Raw genomic sequence first — 18,989 nt, forward strand, 5'->3', positions numbered from 1 at the left:
GGACAGGGGTGCTAGAAGGGGCAGGGGTAGACGGCCACGGAGTTAGGCCTGCGCTGGGGTAGGGTGGGGGCTGGTCTGGAGGCAGGAGAAGTAGTGGGTTAGTTGGGGCACTCTGACCCCCTCTAATTAATAGCCCCATCCTTTAGTCTTCGTAAGCACCCTCAGCCTGCTCTGTCTCCCCAAGCCCCCATCACCGTCCCCGTCCCCAGATCAAACCCATCCCTACTCCCACCTCTCCTGGGACTGGCACACCTGGGCCCACCCCTCAGGCTGGGGGGCGGCAGGTGGCTGGGCTCTCTTTGTCCAGCCCCTGTGAATCCTGCCCCACCAGCCAGGTGGCCTCTGGCGCTGCCAATCCCTTTGCCCGCCCCTCCCCACCCCTTTCCCCGCCTCCTGCCCAGCCCCCTCCTCCTCAGGTGAGGCAGCCAGGCCTAGCAGGCCCCACGCTGCTGCCTCTCCTGCTGGCCGCCGCCGCTGCGGGGCCACCATGCTCCTGCCCAGGCCTGGAGACTGACCCTCAACTGGCACCATCTCTCAGCTTCGCCCCCACCTGCCGGACCCCAGGGTAAGGACCAGGGCCCTCAGCTCCAGTCCCCAGGCCAGGGGTCTCCTCACTCCCATCCAGCCTAACGTGCACCTCCCCACAGAGGGACGCCCAGGGACCCCAAGAGTGGGCTCTCTGACGTTTCTCCAAGGACCTTGGAGAGGCCTCCTCTTCAGATTCAGAGATCGGACCCCAGTCTCCTCCCTCAAATCTAGGAGTCTGGCCCCTCAGCCCCTCCAACCTCACACCATGAAGTCCTGGCCCCCAAAGCCCTCTTCCCAAGGACCCGAGATTTCAGGCCCCCGCTCTGCATAGGAGTTCAGGCCCTCAGTCCTCTCCTCTCGAGGTTCAGACATGGGAGCCCCCAGCCCTGCAAATCAAGGTGTCCCCCTGGCCACTGGTCAGACACTGACCCCATCCTTGAACCCAGCCTAATCTGTGTCCGTGATCACGGTGTGCTCTGGCCAGGGCCCAGGGCCTCCAGCCTGCCTGGATGGGCGCCTGGGACTGGGGGCACTGGAGCTGGGCTGGGCTCCCCCAGGCCCTGCCTCCCCGTTCATCTCCCCACAGGTCCTGGCCCGGCCCAGGAGGTCAGCCGGGGAATCATTAACAAGAGGCCGTGACATGGCGGAGAAGGAGGGTGAGTCCCCCTTTCCCTGAGCCCCGACTGTGGCTCTGCCTGACGCCCCTCCCTCTGTGCTCTCTTCCCAACCCTCCGTCCCCTCGGAGCCCCCTCTCTCTGGCACTCCTCCTGGGCCCATCCCCACCCCCTCTGAAGCCTTCTCCACCTGATTAACTATTAACCAAATTTTCTATGAGGCTGTGCCACCACCTGCCTACCTGCCACCCTGCATGACCTTCCTGGTTCCTTGCCTCAGTTTTCCCTCACCTCCCAGCAATTCCTCAGCTGACCCTGGACCTGTCCTCCACTTGGGGCTACGGTGGGGAGACTGGCTGTCACAGTTAAGGACCCAGACTCCGTGTTGAATCTGTTGGCCTGCATTTGACTGTTTCTGCCACTTTGGGCTGTGTGGTCTTACGCAAGTGACATCATTTTTCTGGGCTTCAGTTTCCCCCTGGGTCACGCATGGGTCCTAGTGCTTCCTACCTACGTGGGGTTGTCGGGAGCAGGGGCGAGGGCGAGGGCTTAGCACGTTAGGTGCACGCTGTGAACCAGAGCTCATGGCAGAGGTCAGCAGACTTGGAATCCCAGTGATCCGAGGCCCCCCAAAGCCCAGCCGTTCCTCCTGCCTCCTGGCATTGTGGGCAAAAGAGCAGAAGGAGGACTTTGGACCAACAGGATGGATGTAGAGGGGAGAGAGAGCAGAGAAACCACTGCAGGTTGGCGGGAAGAAGCCACTGCCGAGTGGCTGGCACTCAAGGGCCCTTGGTGACCCCTAGGCAGGGCCTCCCACAGCCTGGATCCCTCTTAACCTCTTCACACTTGGGAGCCAGTTGGACGGGCCGAGGAGGGAGGCTTTTCCTTCCTGCCCTCCCCAGCTGGGCTGACTCCCCTCTTCCTCCTGGAACCAGGCTAGCTGGGTTCAGTCCTAGGTGGTAGTGCTTTCTAGCTGTGAGGCCCTGAGTAAGCAGTATGCCTAACTCCCTGGCCTCAGTTTCTTCATCTGTAAAGTGGAGATGGTACCCATCACGCTTCACAGGGTGGCGTGAGGATTTAAATGCAGGAAGCGCTGAATGTGTCATCTACGATGATTAGTGTGGGTCGCTAGCCTCCTCGGGTCTCCGCACAGTTAGCCACTCAGACCCCCAACCACTCAGCCGTGGCCCAGAGTGTAGCCAGGCTCCCAGTGGCTCAGGAGAAGGCCCTGCACCCTCACCCAGCAGGTGGACAGTAGAGCCCACACCTGGAGGATTCCTTCCTGGAGCCGACCGAAGGGAGTTACCAGGGTTGGGGCTTAGGGATTAATGAACCAGTGAAGAAAACCAGTGTATGCTGGGAAGGATGGACAGAGACCGGTCTGGGCACAGAGAGAACTGAGGCAGAGTGGGCTCCAGTGCGACCCCAAGCAGCTCAGGTCTGCTCTTGGAGGGCAGTCTGGTTGGAGAGTGTGGTCAAACCTGGACGCAGATGCTAAAAGGTTGTGGTGCTGTGCCTACTTGCTGGGTGACCTGGGTTAGGTGGCTGCACCTCTCTGGGCCTCTTTTGCTAATCTATAAGCCAGGGTGCTGATAACAACGATAACTTCCTCATGAACAGTTGCCAAGACTTAAGGAACTGCAGGACAGGGTTAGAAGTTGTGTGTGATTTGAGAGCCATTGCTGTTGCAATGGCTGCTAGGGTTTGCGTTATGCCCAGCTCCAGGGCCTTTGTGCTCCTGGGGACTTAGACTTGAAGGAGGTGACATCTGAGTTTACACTCAGGATAAGGAGGGAGTAGGTAGAGTGTGCCAGGCAGAGGGAAGAGCCTAGCTAAATGTCAGCTAGCGATAGGCTGCTGGGGGTACAGTGGCACCTAGGTAACTCGGGGATCCTGGGGGTGAAGCTGAAATGGAGCTGGGAGGGCGAGGAGCTATGCCAGCTGGACCGAGGCGTGTTCCCACTGTTTTTTTTGTGGTTTTGTTTTGTTTTGTTTTTAACCCGCACCCGAGAATATTTTTCCCGTTACTTTTCAGAGAGTGGAAGGGAGAGGGAGAGAGAGAGAAACATCAACGTGAGAGACACATTGGTTGCCTCCCAGATGCGCCCTGAGGGCAGGGATAGAACCTGCAACCGAGATACATGCCCTTGGCCGGAATCAAACCCGGGACCCTTCTGTCTGCCTGCTGATGATCTAACCACTGAGCCAAACTGGCCAGGGCTGTACCCACTGTTTTTGATAAGGGGCAGGTGGATGCCTTGGCAGTGCTGGGTCTCTCCACAAGATGGCTCTGGCTGATATTCTTTGTTTCTCTTTTCTAACTTGTATTTATAAGTTCTGTGGTTTTGGTTGCCTTTTGGAAGCTCTCTCAGGTGTCTTAATGACAGATACGGCTGCCTGGGGAGTAGGAGAAATATGTGTTCAACCCTCAAATCTCAGCCATGCTGATACCCTACGGTGGCTGGCACCACAGGGCTGAGGGCCTTAGACTGTGTCCTGTGGAACACTGGGGAGTCATAGAAGGTTCTGGGTAAAGAAAGGGCAGGTTGGATTTGATATTTAGCAAGAGCCCCCAGGCTTCCATGTAGAGGCTAAACCAGAGGGGGAGCCTGAGCTGGGGACAGGGAAGGAGATGGTGGACAGGAGACCTGCCAAGCTCTGAGGGAGGGAGCATCCTGCAGAGGAGGGACAATCCTGAGGATGAGGGAGACCTGAGGATTTGGGGAGACATGGAGGCCAGTATGGGACCTGGGTGTGTGGAAAGCCTAGAGGGTTCCAAGAGGAGGCATCTAAAAGGCTGCAGACCCCTGATCTGCTGGAGAGTCCTGGCTCAGGACAGAAAAAGGAAACTGAGGCTGTGGAGGTGGGTGAGACAAGCTTGGAAGTGAGGAAGCAAGAGGGGGAGGAGGCCATGGCCCGCTGTGTGAATTCCAGATTTCAGAGAGTAAATAGAAGGTAGGGAGATGGAGAAGGCGCTGTCAGAGGAGTGGAAGGAAAGGTCTCTGGGTGTCCCAGAATTTAAATGAGGGGACTTTCATTCAGGAAGTTGAAGTTGGTTCTGAGGGGGACCGAGACAGGAAGCTATCAGTTGAGTGGAGTATTAGAGACAAGGAGCTAGAGCTGTCACTTGTGAGGGTTTTGCAGACTAATGGTGGGGGCAGAAGAACGGTCCTGTGAGAAGACAAGGGCAGCGAGGTGCCCCTGGGAAGGCAGAGCAGGGCCTCTGGGAGAAGTCGGGGGACAGCTGGGGAGCTGACTTACTGACCACAAAGGCCCTACCACTCCCGCTCCCGTAGAATCACGAAAGGACTGGCCTCTCACAGAGGGAGGACGCTCCCTGTACCACAGGCACCTGTTTGGGGGTTGCTCGAAGCCCCCTGAACCAGAGGGCATGGAAGGCATTTCTTCCTCTCACCCTAAAAGACACGGGTAGCAGTGGTTCTGCCCCAGCGGACGTACCAGAGTGTGGCTGAAAACAAAGGCACCAGGAGCTCCCACTAGAACCAGCAAATGCTTGGGTGCAGGGTTGGGAGCTGGCCTGGCCCACTGGGGCCTCTTTGGAGGAAGGGAGTGCTCTTGACAGGAACTGCTGGGTTCTCGAATCCTTAAGACACCCAAACAATAGCCATCGAGGGAAGGTCCTGAACCACTCCCTCTCTGTTCCCGACGCTTGCCTGGCCCTGTGCCTATTGGCTCTACTACCATGACACAGATGAGAGAATGAAACCTCTTGTGGCCCTGGGAGTGCCTTGCAGATGCCAAGGACAGTCAGGCACCTTTTCTCTTTGTTTCTCTGGAAATCCTTAGCAAAGCGGTTGGCTCTTGATCCCCAGGGGCCCTGTTGCACTGGGAATAAACTCCACCTTCTCGTTGGGTCACCAGGCCTCCCTAGCTGGCCCAGCTTTGGTACCACTGCCTTCCCCAACTGTGTGCCATCCTGGCCATGTCAGATAAATCATGTTTATTGCCCTCTGACAGATAAATCCTGCTTATTCTTGCCTCAGGGCCTTTGCCTGTGCTAGTCCCTCCACCCACAGTGCTCTTCCTGGAGGTCTTTGCATGGCTGGCCTCACCCTTCAGGTTTCAGCTCAAAAGTCACTATTAGCGAGGCATTCCCAGAGCACCCCACAGAAGCCACCTACTGTCCCCAACATGCATTATATATCTTCATGGCCTTTGCCACAATCTGGAAATTATGAAGTTCATTTACTGCCTACTTCCTTACTCCTCCCCCTCACCTTACACACATGACAATGTGAGCCCCATGGCCAGCATCTCATCCATCTTGTTTTGGGATGTGTCCCCAGAGCCTAGAATGGTGCCAGGTGCACGGCAGATGCTCAGCGGGACAACGAACGAGTAAGGTTCCATTTTACCAAAGAGAAGACTGAGGCCCAGAGAGGTGAAAGGAGCTGCCAGGACGGCGCTGCTTTAATGATTGAAGGGCATTTACTGAGAACTTGCTACAAGCCGGGGACTACAGCACAGGGAGAGGTAGCATGGCTTAGGGGTTATACATTTGGGCCTCAGCTCCAAATCTGCCCAGGGCTCAGGACCCAGCACTTCCTGGCTGGGTCACTTCAGGCATGTGACTCTTCTCTGAGCCTTAGTTTTCCCTGTATGAAAAATGGGAATCATAACTGAGACACAGACTAAGTTAATACATTTAGAGCAGTGCTTGGCACATAATAGGCATCTGATAAGAGTTTGGCTAGTATTATTTAGAAGAACTTTCTTATTTAAAAGTATTCTTTTTAGGGGTGAGTGCTAGGTGGATGCCTATTAAATAGATTAGGAAACTGAGACGCAAAGAGGTGATGTCATCTGCCCAAGGTGTCAGCTAAGAGTGGGGAAGGCCAGTATTTTTAAACGAGGCTGGAAAGTTTCCAAACTTAGGTCCTTAATCTCCAGAGGCAAACTTGACCTTGGAGCTGGGTCCTGTGGGAAAGGTCTGGTTTTGGGGGTACCCAGGGACAGAGGGTCTGGAACAGCAGAGAGAAATGAGGCAGTGAGGAAATGCCAAACAGCAGGGAAGAGAGCTGCCAAGAGGGCAAAGGTCAGGGGTCACAGCCCCCAAGAGGCTCCAAGAACCTCTGGGAAAGTTAGCAGAAGTGAGAGGTCCAGGATGAGGGAGCTACAAAAGCGCAGCATCACTGGGGAAGAGAAATCCCCTAAGTGCCGGGAGTGCAGGCAGGGAAGGTGGCAGCTGTCCCAGCCAACTGGAACCCTCAGGGGGCTGGACACCTGGTCGTCCTCGCTGCAGGGGAGAAGCAACCCTGCCAACTGGGCATGGTAGTCTCAGACGTGCTAAGTTAGCCCTGGGGGCAGAGCAGAGCTGCCTCTGTCCCAAGACCCCACCCTGATGGGGACAGGCCTGGCAGTGGCCCCAGCATGGTGTCTGTTGCAGGTGGCCGGCCTGTGCCATGTTGCTCCGGACCCAAGGTTGCAGCTCTCACTGCGGGGACCCTGCTGTTCCTGACAGGCATCGGGGCAGCATCCTGGGCCATTGGTGAGAGTGGCCCCCTGCTCCTCTGCCTTCTCTGCCCCTGTGGCCCCGCCTACCTGCCCTCACCTCTGCCTTCTCTGCAGTGACCATTCTACTCAGGAGTGAGCAGAAGCCACTGTATCCAGGTGAGTAGAGCAGGCTGGGGCCCTCTGGGGAGCCCTGGAGGAAACCTGGGCCTGGTGGGGGCTCCGTGGAAGGGTTTTGAGTGAATGCCCGAGTGCCTGAGGAAAGGCTGGTGCTGGTGTACCCGTGCTGAGAACTTGCTCTGGACCAGGGGCTGCTGTAAGCAAGTCACTTGTCTAACCCAGTGTTTTTCAGATGTGTTACCCATTGAAGCATCATGAAATTACGTTAGTGAGTTGAAAGCCACATTTTAAAAAGTATGAAATAGATTAGACTCGAAAATATTCGAGTGCATCTCTCTCAGTGAGAAAAACTCTTGTTTATCTTTTGTTTTGGTTTTATGAGGGTGGGACTGTTATTCTCTCCATTTTAAAGATGGAGAAACTGAGGCTCAGAGGCATGGCATGGTTTGCCCCAGAAAACAGAAGTTCAGGGCCACATCACGATGGAAAACTGTTTCTTATTGCGGGGTGTAGTCAGAACATCTGATAGGCACTGTATGAAAGCAGTGACCCTTTTTAGCTCCCCTGGGAGATATCTTCTATTTCCCGGGAATAGACGTGGAAATGAGGACCAGAGAGGACACGCAGCTGGTCAATGACGGGACCAGGAATAGCTTTTAGACTTGCCTGATAGAGGGGTGTCTGCAGCAGGCAAGAGAGAAAGACCACACTAATCAATAGCTGCAGAAGCTCCTTGTGGCATGAATGAACAAATCGTCCCAAATGCCAACTCCAAGCTGCCATTTCCTGGTCCAGGACAGCAGGAAGGCAGGGGAATCTGGGCGATGGGATGTCTTCCACTCCCATGAGCCTCAGCTAGTTCCACAAAGGACTCAGCTCACATTAGGAAAAGAAATGAAAATCCAGACAAGGGAAGACAACATCAGTGTTAGTCATTACAGTCAGCACTTGAGGTCACTTACCTGTGCCAGGCACAGGCCTTGGGCTTTGCAGGTATCGATTCATGAAACCCTCACAACAGCCCATTTTAATATGGGGAAAGTGAGACACAGAGAGGCCGATGATGTGCTGCAGGTCACAGAGCTGGTAAGCACTGGGATCTGAACCCAGGCAGCTGGATTCAGCTCTTATACGGAACCACTGCGTGCTGTGATGTCTCAAGAAACAGCCAAGCGAGCTGCCGCAGTGAGGGCTCCCATGCCAGGCCCTGGCTATGGCCTTCACACAATAGCCTTGTGAAGCTGGGGCTCCTGTCATCACCCTCGATTTGCAGATGGGGGAAACTGAGGCCCATTGAAGTGAGCTGACTTGCCCAAGACCACATGTCACATAAGTGGCAGGGCCTTCCCGACTCCACAGCCTGTGTTCATCCTCCTCTGCAGCTCACACCTAGAGGCAGGTGTCCGGGTTCTGCAGTGTCACTGCCAAGCGGGGGCCCTGCCCAGTCCTCCCTCTCTGAGTCTCGATGTTCTCATCTGTAAGCTGGGGTGAGAATTAGAGGATGAGATGATCCATGCCGGGCTTGGCTCTTAGAATAAAGAGTTTAAAAGTTTGGCTTTTGTGTCTCACCCTTCAGGCTTTAACTTTCCTGAGCAAGGCCTTCCGGCACCCCCAGACTCTATGCTCCCCCCAAGCCCATGGCCATCCCCGCTGGCCTCACAATCACAGTGGATTATTTATTTACTCCTGGTGAATTTTAGGAGGGCAGGGGCATTTTTTTTTACTGCCCAAGACAGTGTCCTGAACATGGTAGATGTCAGGAAATCTTTGCTTAACTAATAAGCACAAAGACAAATTGCCAAGATGAACTAACTTGTCTGGGCTTCCCTGGATGGAAGGTAGCCAGGCCACAGTTCTGACCCAGCTCAGGCCAATGCCAGCACCCTTGCCCTTCAGTTGTACTTGGGTTTTTCAAAAAGCATTGGGAAATGACAAAAACAACAACAACAACAAAAAAAACTATATCCCCATCTCATTCTGGGGTTGTCACACTTCCAAATATATCAGACAATTTGGTAAGCAAACCAGGTGACCCAGAACACACTTTGCATTGCTTAAAATAATACAAATAAGAATAAAGAGTTTAAAAGTGAGAAACAGTGGCACAGACTGCAGCTTTACAAATAGGGGGGCACTTTATATTCCCTCCCCCCTCTCCCTTCCCTAAAACACATTCATAAAGTGATCATGCTTTCCTGAAACCTCATACTTTCTGGAAATCACATTTCTGGAGCTCTTATTTCAAAATAAGAATTCACCCCACCCCAGTTGGCATTTCAAACCCAAATCTTGGTTTTGTAACTCAGGAGGTGGTGGGTACCACCCAACAGAGATGACAGGAACCCCCTGCCCCACCCCAGAGCAGGGCCACGGTTAAAGCAAATCAGCCAGGAAGCTCTTTTTTTTAAAATTATATGTATTGGGGTGACATTGGCTAATAAAATTATATAGCCTTCAAGTGTACATTTCTATAATACATCATCTGTATATTGCATTGTGTGTCCATCACCCAAAGTCAGATCTTCCTGTCACCATATATTTGACCCCTTTTACCCTTTACTTTCCCCCACCCCCCTTCCTCTGGTAACCACCATACTGGGGTCTGTGTCTATTAGTTTTTGTTTGTTTTTCTTGTTGGTTCATTTGTTGCTTTCAGTTTTATATCCCACATATGAGTAAAATCGTATGGTTCTTACCATTTTCTGTCTGACTTATTTTGCTTGGCATGATATTCTCAAGATCCATCCATGTTGTTACAAATGGCAGTATTTCATCTTTTCTTACCAGCCAGGAAGCTCTTAGTCTGGGCTGTGGGTGAGTGTATTTGGGGACAAGTAAGGGCCTCTGTGACACCCACAGGAGGAGCAGGGCGTATGCAGGTCAGCAGGCCCGGCTCCAAGTCCTCGCTTTGACAGTTTTTAGGCCCCTGGACAAATATATCCTTTCCAAGGCTCTGTTTCTTCATCCGTAAGATGGGCTTGGAAATGGTCTCGACCTCCCAGGAAGGTATGGGATTCGAAGAACTCCCAGATTGACAGACAGCAGGGGGCAGCCCACTGGCATCCCCAGGAGACGCAGTCAGTGTTATTACTGTGCTGTTATTATTTCACCCTCACCAGGGGAAGCTGCCTAGAGGCTGTGTAGGGCAACATTAAAAGCTTGGGGTTTGGAGTCACTTGGGCCTGAAAACATATCCTCTGCCTCTCACTCACTTGGCGATGTGGGGCAGGTCACCCCACCTCTCTAAACTTCAGCTTTCCCATCTGGAGAATGGGGATGATCTTTGTGGCCTCAGAGGTATGGTGAAGGAGAGCATATAGCGTAGCGCTGGCACACAGTAGGTCCTCAGCGGGACAGGGTTCTCCCTGGAAGTCCTTGTCCAGATCTGCGGAGCTTGGGGAAGGCTGCTTGGCTTGGGCGTGGCCTCAGCAGGTTTTCCCTGAGAGGATGCTCAAGTGACTTCACACAGAATCAGGTTCCCAGAAGGTGCTCTCAGGAGAGAGCCACGCGGAGGCCCAGGAGAAAGGACAGGCTCACAGTCGGCCTTCCCCACACCTCCCTCCCTGCTTTCCCCAGCCCCGTCAATGGCAGCCTTGTCCTTCAAGTGGCTCAGGTCAAACACCTTGGGATTGTCCTTGACCCCACTCCTTCCCTCATCCAAACCCTTTGGGCTCCACCTACAAAATCTGTCCAGAATCGAAACTCTCCTCCCCGGGCCTAGCCTCTGTCCGCTCCCTCCTGGACATCACAGAGCCTCTTCCCTTCTCCTGCCCCCTTTCCCGCCCCCACAATCTGTTCCCCACGTGCAGCCCGAGGGAGCCTGTGAACCCCTGAGTGAGGCCAGGGCCTCGGGGCTCAGAGCCTCCCAGCGGCACCTCGCTCCTGGTTAAAGGAAAGCCCTAGGGTGGATCTGGTCTGCCTCCCGCCTCGCCTTCCCCTCGCTCACGCTGCTCCAGCCTCCTTGCTGGTCTCAGCGCCCACCCCCAGCCTGGGCACCTTTGCACTTGCAGCTCCCTTGGCCTAGTTCTCTGTTCCCTCACTTATCTTCACAACTCTCGCTCTCACTTCCTTCAGATCTTCCTTCACTTACCGCTTCTCAGGGAAGCTTTCCTTCCCAGCTATTGGAAATCGCAAGCTCACCGCTCACGCCAGCACCCCGACTCTGTCAGGCTTGATCTGTCTCCCTGACCCCTTCTTTTGTGCCACACGAGCTGTTCTCCTGATTTGTACTTTCATTCTCCATCTCACCCGCGGCCTTTGAAGGCCACGGAGCAGAGGTTCTGTCTGATTTGTTCACTGCCTGAGCTGGAGCGGCGTGCACTGAGTGATGGATGTAAATAAATATGACTGAGGCCTTTACCCGGCTTACGGGTGAACAAGGGTCCTCCGGCCTTGCGTGGGGAGCAGCCTGGGAGGGGCTGAGGGGACATCAGTTTTCAACACCACCAGCTCCAGGCAGGAGGAATCCCTCATGAGCTCTATCCAGCCTTCCTGTATATCTCCATCCTGCCCCTTCTCAGCTTGTGAGGATGTGCTTGGTTGGGTGACTTTTATTGTTGTCTGTTTTCCTCACCCCAGACTTCGGCTTGGTGAGGGCTGTCTTAGTCATCTTTGGGTACCCAGCATCACCCCTCACAAGACTAAGCATGAAGTATGTGCCCCGTTAACGCTTAGTTGATGTTTGTTGAAAGAATGAGTGAGTGAGTGAGTGAGTGAATACTACATCCTCTGCTTGGAGAATTATCATGCACTCTAATATATTAAAGGCTCTGACAAGTCCTGTAGAAAAGATAGTTATTCTTTCCTCCTTTTTTAAAATTTAAGATTATAGGATATCTATTTAAATGTTTTGGCAATCTGATGTATTAGTCAAGGGCCCTCAGATGGCATAAGACAAAAGAAAAAAAATAAACTGGCTGAATGAAAAAAGGAACAATTAACTCACTTAACCACCAATCTGAGGATTCGTCAAGCCTGGCTCCATCAAGGGGCTTTAAAACTGTTATCGGAAATCTCTTGGCTTTCCTCCACGTTGGCTTATTTTCCCCTCCTGCGGGCAAAGACGGCCTCAGCAGATCCAGCCTCACACACCGTTCCCTTGGGAGATTGGTTGAAACAGTTTCCCTCTTTCTAAATGTCTCACCAAAGTCCCAGGCTTGCCCGGCTGGTGTGGCTCAGTGGTTGAGCGTCTACCAGGAGATCACTGTTCAATTCCCTGTCAGGGCACATGCCCGGGTTGCGGGCTTGATCCCCAGGGAGCGTGCAGGAGGCAATCGATCAATGACTCTCATCATTGATGTCCTATCTCTCTCCCTCTCCCTTCCTGTTTCTATCTCTCTCTCCCCCTCCCTTCCTCTCTCTAAAATCAATAAAAACATATTTTTAAAAAGTCCCAGACTTACAGCACATGAGCAGCCAGCTTAGGAATCCCTGTGGAAAGAGGTGGTTCCCTGTTCCCAGCAGGGCCAGCCAAAGTCCCAGGGCCGCTGTTCCTTGGTCTAACTTGAGTCACGTGCCCTTCTGGACACAGTCACGAGTGGGGAGCATGGGGTGCTCACTTAACCAACAATCTGGGGATTCTTCAAGCCTGGCTCTGTCAAGGGGCTTTAAAACTGTTATGGGAAATCTCTTGGCTTTCCTCTACATTGGCTTATTTTTCCCCTCCTGCGGGCAAAGACGGCCTCAGCAGGTCCAGCCTGCCGGGACTCAGGACTAGAACGCGTGGCCAGAGCACAGCCAGGAGGGGCTGGGGCAGGAAGGTGACCATGTGGCCCGTCTGTCTCCCTGCAGTGCAGGTCAGCCCAGCAGACACTCGGCTCACAGTGTTTGATGAGACGGAGGGGACGTGGCGGCTGCTGTGTTCCTCGCGCTCCAATGCCAGGGTGGCGGGGCTCAGCTGTGAGGAGATGGGCTTCCTCAGGTACTGGGGTGCCCCTTGGAGGGGTGGCAGTGGGAGGGGGGGAGGAGCAGGCCTGACCCCTGCCCTGCCCAGGGCACTGGCCCACTCGGAGCTGGATGTGCGGACAGCGGGTGCCAACGGCACGTCAGGCTTCTTCTGCGTGGACGAGGGAAGGCTGCCCTACGCCCGGAGGCTGCTCGAGGTCATCTCCGTGTGGTGAGGAGGGCAGTGGGCAGGTGGGGCACACCCGCGGCCCCACAGCTCCCGAGGTGCCCCCGCCACGCTTTTTCATCTTCCTTCTGTCTGAATTGGCCTCTTTTTGTTTCTGTCTCCATCCCTGTCTCTTACAGTGACTGTCCCAGGGGCCGCTTTCTGGCTACCATCTGCCAAGGTGAGACCCCGAAACTCAGAACCCTCTTCCTTAGACCAGGGTAGCTCCATGTCCCCTTAGGTCCCCCAGGGATGGGGCTACGTCACCTTCAGATCTCCCCAGGGCAGGGCCTTGTCCCATCAGACACCCCCGAGCAGGGCCATATCCTCTTAGATCCTTCAAGGACAAGGCTTTGTCCTCACAGACTCCCCCAAGGGGAGCCCCTCACCCTCCTCAGAGTGGGGTGTGCTCTCTCAGACCCCCTGGGACAGGGCTGGCCCCTAAGGCTTCCAGGCCCTCCCCCACCCCACTGCCCCTGACTGCCCGCCTCTCACAGACTGTGGCCGCAGGAAGCTGCCCGTAGACCGCATCGTGGGAGGCCAGGACACCAGCCTGGGCAAGTGGCCATGGCAAGTCAGTCTTCAATACGACGGAGCACACCTCTGTGGGGGGTCCCTGCTCTCTGGAGACTGGGTGCTGACAGCCGCCCACTGCTTCCCTGAGTAAGTGACCCCCACGGTGGTAAGGAGGGTAGCCAGGGCGGCGAGGCGGGGAGGCTGTGCCCAGGCAGGCTGCCACCCGCCCCTCCTGTTCCCTGGTAGGCGGAACCGGGTCCTGTCCCGATGGCGTGTGTTTGCCGGTGCTGTGGCCCAGGCCTCACCCCACGGCCTGCAGCTGGGGGTTCAGGCAGTAATCTACCACGGGGGCTACCTCCCCTTCCGAGACCCCGACAGTGAGGAGAACAGTAATGATATCGCTCTGGTCCACCTCTCCAGCCCCTTGCCCCTCACAGGTAAGTCTGGGGGCTGAGCCCTGGCCTAGGGACTCCGGAGGCCAGGTCAGAGGAGGGACCAGGGACTCAGGCGTCCATGGTGATAGGGGAAACACTCTTGAGGGGCACAAGTGGGTGTCCATCGAGTAGGATGATCAGTGCAGCCGTTTTGTAAAAGTCTGGCAGTTCCTCAAAAAGTGAAGCATGGAAAAAACCCCAAAAAACGAAGCATGGAGTTGCCATGCGACTCAGGGATTCTGCTGCAGGAGGACACACCCGAAAGAAAATACGCGTCCACACAGAGCTTGTGCACACTCAGTCGCCGCGGCACTGTTCACAATAGTCAAAAGGTGGAAACGACCGAGATGTTTATCCTCTGACAAATGGGAAAAATGTGGTCAGTCCATACAATAGAATATTTGGCCACAGAAAGGAATGAAGTACTTTCTGTGATACGCAATGGACGAGCCTTGAAAACATTATGCTAAGAAAGAAGTCAGACCAAAAGGCCTCTGTGATTCCGTTTAGACGGACTGTCCAGAATAGGCACATCTGCAGAGAAAGAAAGCAGATTCGTGCTGGCCAAGGGTGGGGATGGGCTGGGGAGATTAGGGGTGATAGGAAAGGGCACAGGGTTTCTTCTTCTTTTTTTTTTTTAATATATCTTTATTGATTTCAGAGAGAGGAAAGGAGAGGGAGAGAGAGAGACAGAAACATCAATGATGAGAGAGGCATTGATCGACCGGGAGTCGAACCCTGATCACCTGGGTCCCAGGTCGACGCTCAACCGCTGAGCCATGCCAGGCCCGGCAAGGTTTCTTCTTTTTAAATATGTTTTTATTGACTCTTTAGAGAGAGAGGGAGAGAGAGAGAGAGAAACATCAATGATGAGTCATTGATTAGCTGCGTCCTTCACACCCCCTGCTGGGGATTGAACCTGAAACCTGGGCACATGCCCTGGCTAGGGCATTGAACAGGCGACCTCTCGGTGCATGGTCTGATGTACAACCACTGAGCAACACCTGCCAGACAGGACACCGAGTTTCTCTTGGGGTGATGAAAATACCCTAAACTTGATTGTGGTGGTAGATATACCTTCCTGTTGCCCAGCATGCCACTCAACATCTGTGAACCCACCAAAAGCCGTTGACTTGCACACCCTAAGTGGCTGAATTGTGTGGTATATGAATTCTATATCAAAAACAGCTGTTACCCCAAAAATGATCCAATGAAAGGAAAGAAAATATATGAATGAATCCAGCGGTCAGGAGTTATTCCCTCCGCTGGGCATTCGCTTGCTCTCAATGAGGAAGACTTACATGGGTGCCAATGCGGCGGGGGTTGTGCTGGGGCAGGCGTTGGGCTTCAGCTTCCAGCAAGCCATAGTGCAGTAATAATAGTAAAAACCATGGTGACGATGACGCTAGCCAAGTCATAACAGTGATGCTGATGAGCCTCCAGCAGGCAGCAGTCGGACAGTAAGAATGAAATGACACAATAAAACAATATTACAGTGGTGAGAGTAACGAATGCCAGTGCCTGCACGGCGCCCTCCGTGTCGGGCACTGTTCTCAGCGTCCTGCGCACACGCTCCCTTAGCTCTCACCGCAGCCTGGGCGGGTAGGTCCTTTTACGATCCTGTTTTCCCCAAGGGGAGAGGTCCCAGCATAGAGAAGGTAAATATGCCTCAAATTCCCGCAGCTGGCAAATGGCAAGGATTGGAGCCCAGGCCTCCTGGCGGGGGGGTCTGCCTGCAACCCCAGGCTGTGCCACCAGGGAAGCCAGGACCATTTCGTGCTTTGCGTTATACTTATTTTAATGGTTATTTTCTTTTTAATGATTCATGATACTGGATTTACATTTAAGGGAGTGATACATGTTTTTCTTCTTTAAAACAAAACGAAGCCTCCTCTCTAGTGAAAAGGGTAAGGGGTTAGCAACACTGACGTATGGAAGTGTCCGTGAGGCACCGGGGTGGGGTGGGAGCGGCTTGGGTTTGAGACGTGCGGCTGCAGGGGAACAGCTTCAATGCCAGAGGCAGGCACTTGCCAGCTGCGTGATCTGGGCATGTGGCTTTAACCTTTCTGTGCCTCGGTTTCCCTCGTCTGTAAAATGACTTCCTAGGATAATTGAGATGACTAAAAAGGTGAATACGAGCCCCGGCCGGCGTGGCTCAGTTGGTTGAGCGTTGTCCCATGCCCCAAAAGGTCGCCGGTTCGATTCCCAGGCGGGGCACTTGCCTGGGCTGCGGGCTCAGGTGAAGGTAAGTGAAGAGCTTAGAGCGATGCCAGCGCGTAGCAAGTCATTGCTATTGTCGTTGTTTGTTACTATCCCAATTACGTGAGCATTTCCTTTTAGCTAGACACGCTCCTCAACGTTTCACCAATTTCTTGCCGCAAGCTCTGGGGGGAATGACTATTTCCATTTTGCACCTGAGGCTCCGAGGCTCGGGCAGGGGAAGTCACGGGCAGGCGGCAGGCGCAGGCGCAGGCGGGCTGCTGGGCCGGGACTGCTGCGGGGCTGGTGCACTGCTCCAGGCCTTCACACCACAGAGGCGCCGTTCTCACGGTGGCTGGTGGAGACCTGTGTACTTACCATGATTTTCTGGCAGGTGGATGTCAAGTATCTCAACACAGAGGTGCCTTTTTCTCTTTCTCACAAAGGTACCCTCTGCATGGGGTGCGGCCCCTCGGGCCATGGTTAAGAACACAGGCCGGGGAACTGGGCGGTCTGAGTTCAAATTCTGGCTTTGCTGTTGACTCATTATGAAGCTTTGGACAAGTGGCTTGGCCTTGTTCCCCCCCGTAAAATGGGGTAATAGTTACTCCTACCTCCCTGGGTTGATGGGAGATGAAAGGAACTGACACAGGAAGGTGCCTAATACTAACTGACAGGAAGGTGCGAGCTCTCAGTAACAGCACCTTCGGCAGCTGTTATAAAAGAACAGAGGGCCCGGCCGGGCATGGCTTAGCAGTTGAGCATCGACCTAGGATCTAGGCGATCGGGGTTCGATTCCCGGTCAGGGCACATGCCCAGGGTGCGGGCTTAATCCCCAGTCAGGTGTGCAGGAGGCAGCCGATCAATGACGACTTTCTCATCATTGATGTCTCTCTCTCTCTCTCTCCCTTCCTCTCTCTGAAATCAATAAAGATATATTTTTTAAAAAAAGAAAAGAACAGAGGGAGGGGTGTGTCAAGGCCACTAGAGGCAGCTGGACAGAGGTTGGTACCAGGTGGGGCTGGACTAGCGTGGTCTCTCTCACAGAATACATCCAGCCCGTGTGCCTCCCAGCTGCCGGCCAGGCCCTAGTGGACGGCAAGATCTGCACGGTGACTGGCTGGGGCAACACGGAGTACTACGGTGAGTCCTGCCTTCTCCTGGGAAGCACCATTAGGGAGACTGACCTGGGCCGGGGAAGGGCAGCCTGGTAGGTTGGGTGCCTCTAGGCCCTGGACCATAGGGACACTGAGGAGCCTGGAGCGGGCACCAGGAGGGAAGGGAGGTGTGCATGCTCCCCAGCTCTCGCCAGCCTTGCCCGCACACCCCCAGGCCAACAGGCTGAGGTACTCCAGGAGGCCCGAGTCCCCATCATCAGCAATGATGTCTGCAATCGCCCTGACTTCTACGGGAACCAGATCAAGCCCAAGATGTTCTGTGCTGGCTACCTTGAGGGTGGCACTGATGCCTGCCAGGTGAGGGATTGTGGGGGGCAGCCCCTGACCCTGCCACTCTAGAGATGGAGCCACAGGGCAGTGGGCAGTCAGGCTCCCTATCTCAGGGCCAGACGACTCTGTGACCAAAGCCCATGGCCATCCAAAAGCACCTCCAGCCACGCCTCCCCTTCCTCCACCAGGGCGACAGTGGTGGCCCCTTCGTGTGTGAGGACAGCATCTCTCGGACCCCACGTTGGCGGCTGTGTGGCATCGTGAGCTGGGGCACTGGCTGTGCCCTGGCCCAGAAGCCAGGCGTCTACACCAAAGTCAGTGACTTCCGGGAGTGGATCTTCCAGGCCATAAAGGTGAAAGTTGGGCCCTGATGGAGCCTGAGGGTGTGAAAGTCTGGGATTCTGGGGGGAAAGGGAGGCAGGGTTTTCCAGAGACCTTTGCTCAGGCCTGGAAGAGGCACCCTGTGGAACAGATGGATCTCAAAGGGCTTCTGGGTAGAGGAGATTAGTTGTGGGACTTTCAGGGAAGCCTCTCAGACCTCAGAAGCCCCCAACTGTCTTTCCTCAGATTCACTCCGAAGCCAGCGGCATGGTGACTCTGCTCTGACCTGATGCTTCTCCTTGCTGCAAACGCCTCCAGGGCCCGAGTTGATCTAGGTGGCCTCAGCCTCACATGGTGGGATCCACCCTGGGCCTGGGAAGGAACTTTTTTCTTCTTGGACTCAGCCCACAAGTCCAAGGATACCCTCTCTCCAGGGTCCTGTCTTCCACAGTGGCAGGCCCACTCAGCCCTGGGACCACCCAAGCCTCACCTTCCTGACCCCCATGTAAATATTGTTCTGCCATCTGGGGACCTCCATCTAGGTATCCCTGATGGTAGGCTGCTCTTTAAATAATAAAGATGGTTTTGATTAACATGGTCTCTGAGTTTGCAAATGTAAGAAGCAATGAGGACATTTTAGGGGAAGGAAATGAGAAATTAGGGCCTGGAACAAATCACGCAGGAACCATGATCCTCTAATTCCCACTGGCTCATGAGAAAAAAATTGGTTCACTTAACTGGAAATGCCCTGAAGCATCTGGCTTCAGGTACTGCTGGATCCAGCTGCTCAAATATTTTTCATCAGAGCTGTGCCTCTTATGACCTCGAAAGCCTGCTTTTCTCTGGAGCAGCTTCACTTTCAAAAAGCCTCCCCTACAAGCAGAGACAGAGTTGTCCCCCATAACTCACCCAAACTCTGGGCTTATATACCATGGACCACTTAGTAGCCCCAGTGGAAAGGGAGTGCTTCTTTCCCAACAGCCATAGCTAAAAAAGCCCCAGGCCTGGCTCTCACTGGACAGATCTGGGTCATATGCTCACCCCTTATCAAATCACTGTACACCTGACACATGAGGTGGGGAGGGCAAGGGTTGGACCTCACGAACTACATGAGTGTGGGGGTTCCCCAAAGGAAAATGGGGTGCTATTTCCAGAAAAAAATGAATGTAGATGCCTAATAAGAAGACATCCACCTTTGGCCAACACAGGAAAAGGCCTTGTAGGATGG

At 54.2% G+C, this 18,989-nt stretch overlaps 1 protein-coding gene across 2 annotated transcripts; it reads left to right on the forward strand.

Annotated features, from left to right (window-relative positions):
• The first annotated feature begins 408 nt into the window (after positions 1 to 408).
• On the forward strand, positions 409 to 18,354 carry HPN (hepsin). Of its 2 annotated transcripts, XM_081118187.1 has the most exons (13): positions 409 to 565; positions 1,115 to 1,184; positions 6,550 to 6,651; positions 6,732 to 6,773; positions 12,525 to 12,654; positions 12,727 to 12,849; positions 12,984 to 13,024; positions 13,341 to 13,506; positions 13,606 to 13,796; positions 17,040 to 17,135; positions 17,325 to 17,467; positions 17,629 to 17,793; positions 18,008 to 18,354. In XM_081118187.1, exons 2-13 carry the CDS (start codon positions 1,169 to 1,171, stop codon positions 18,044 to 18,046), a joined length of 1,254 nt encoding a protein of 417 aa, XP_080974313.1. In that variant the 5' UTR covers positions 409 to 565; positions 1,115 to 1,168; the 3' UTR covers positions 18,047 to 18,354. The 2 variants fall into 2 exon arrangements, with proteins under 2 accessions (XP_080974313.1, XP_080974314.1); XM_081118188.1 differs by lacking the exon at positions 12,727 to 12,849.
• Positions 18,355 to 18,989: the final 635 nt, after the last annotated feature.

This window comes from Miniopterus schreibersii (assembly GCF_964146895.1).
Source record: "Miniopterus schreibersii genome assembly, chromosome: 18".
In the NCBI taxonomy this organism is placed as follows: Eukaryota; Metazoa; Chordata; class Mammalia; order Chiroptera; family Miniopteridae; genus Miniopterus; species Miniopterus schreibersii.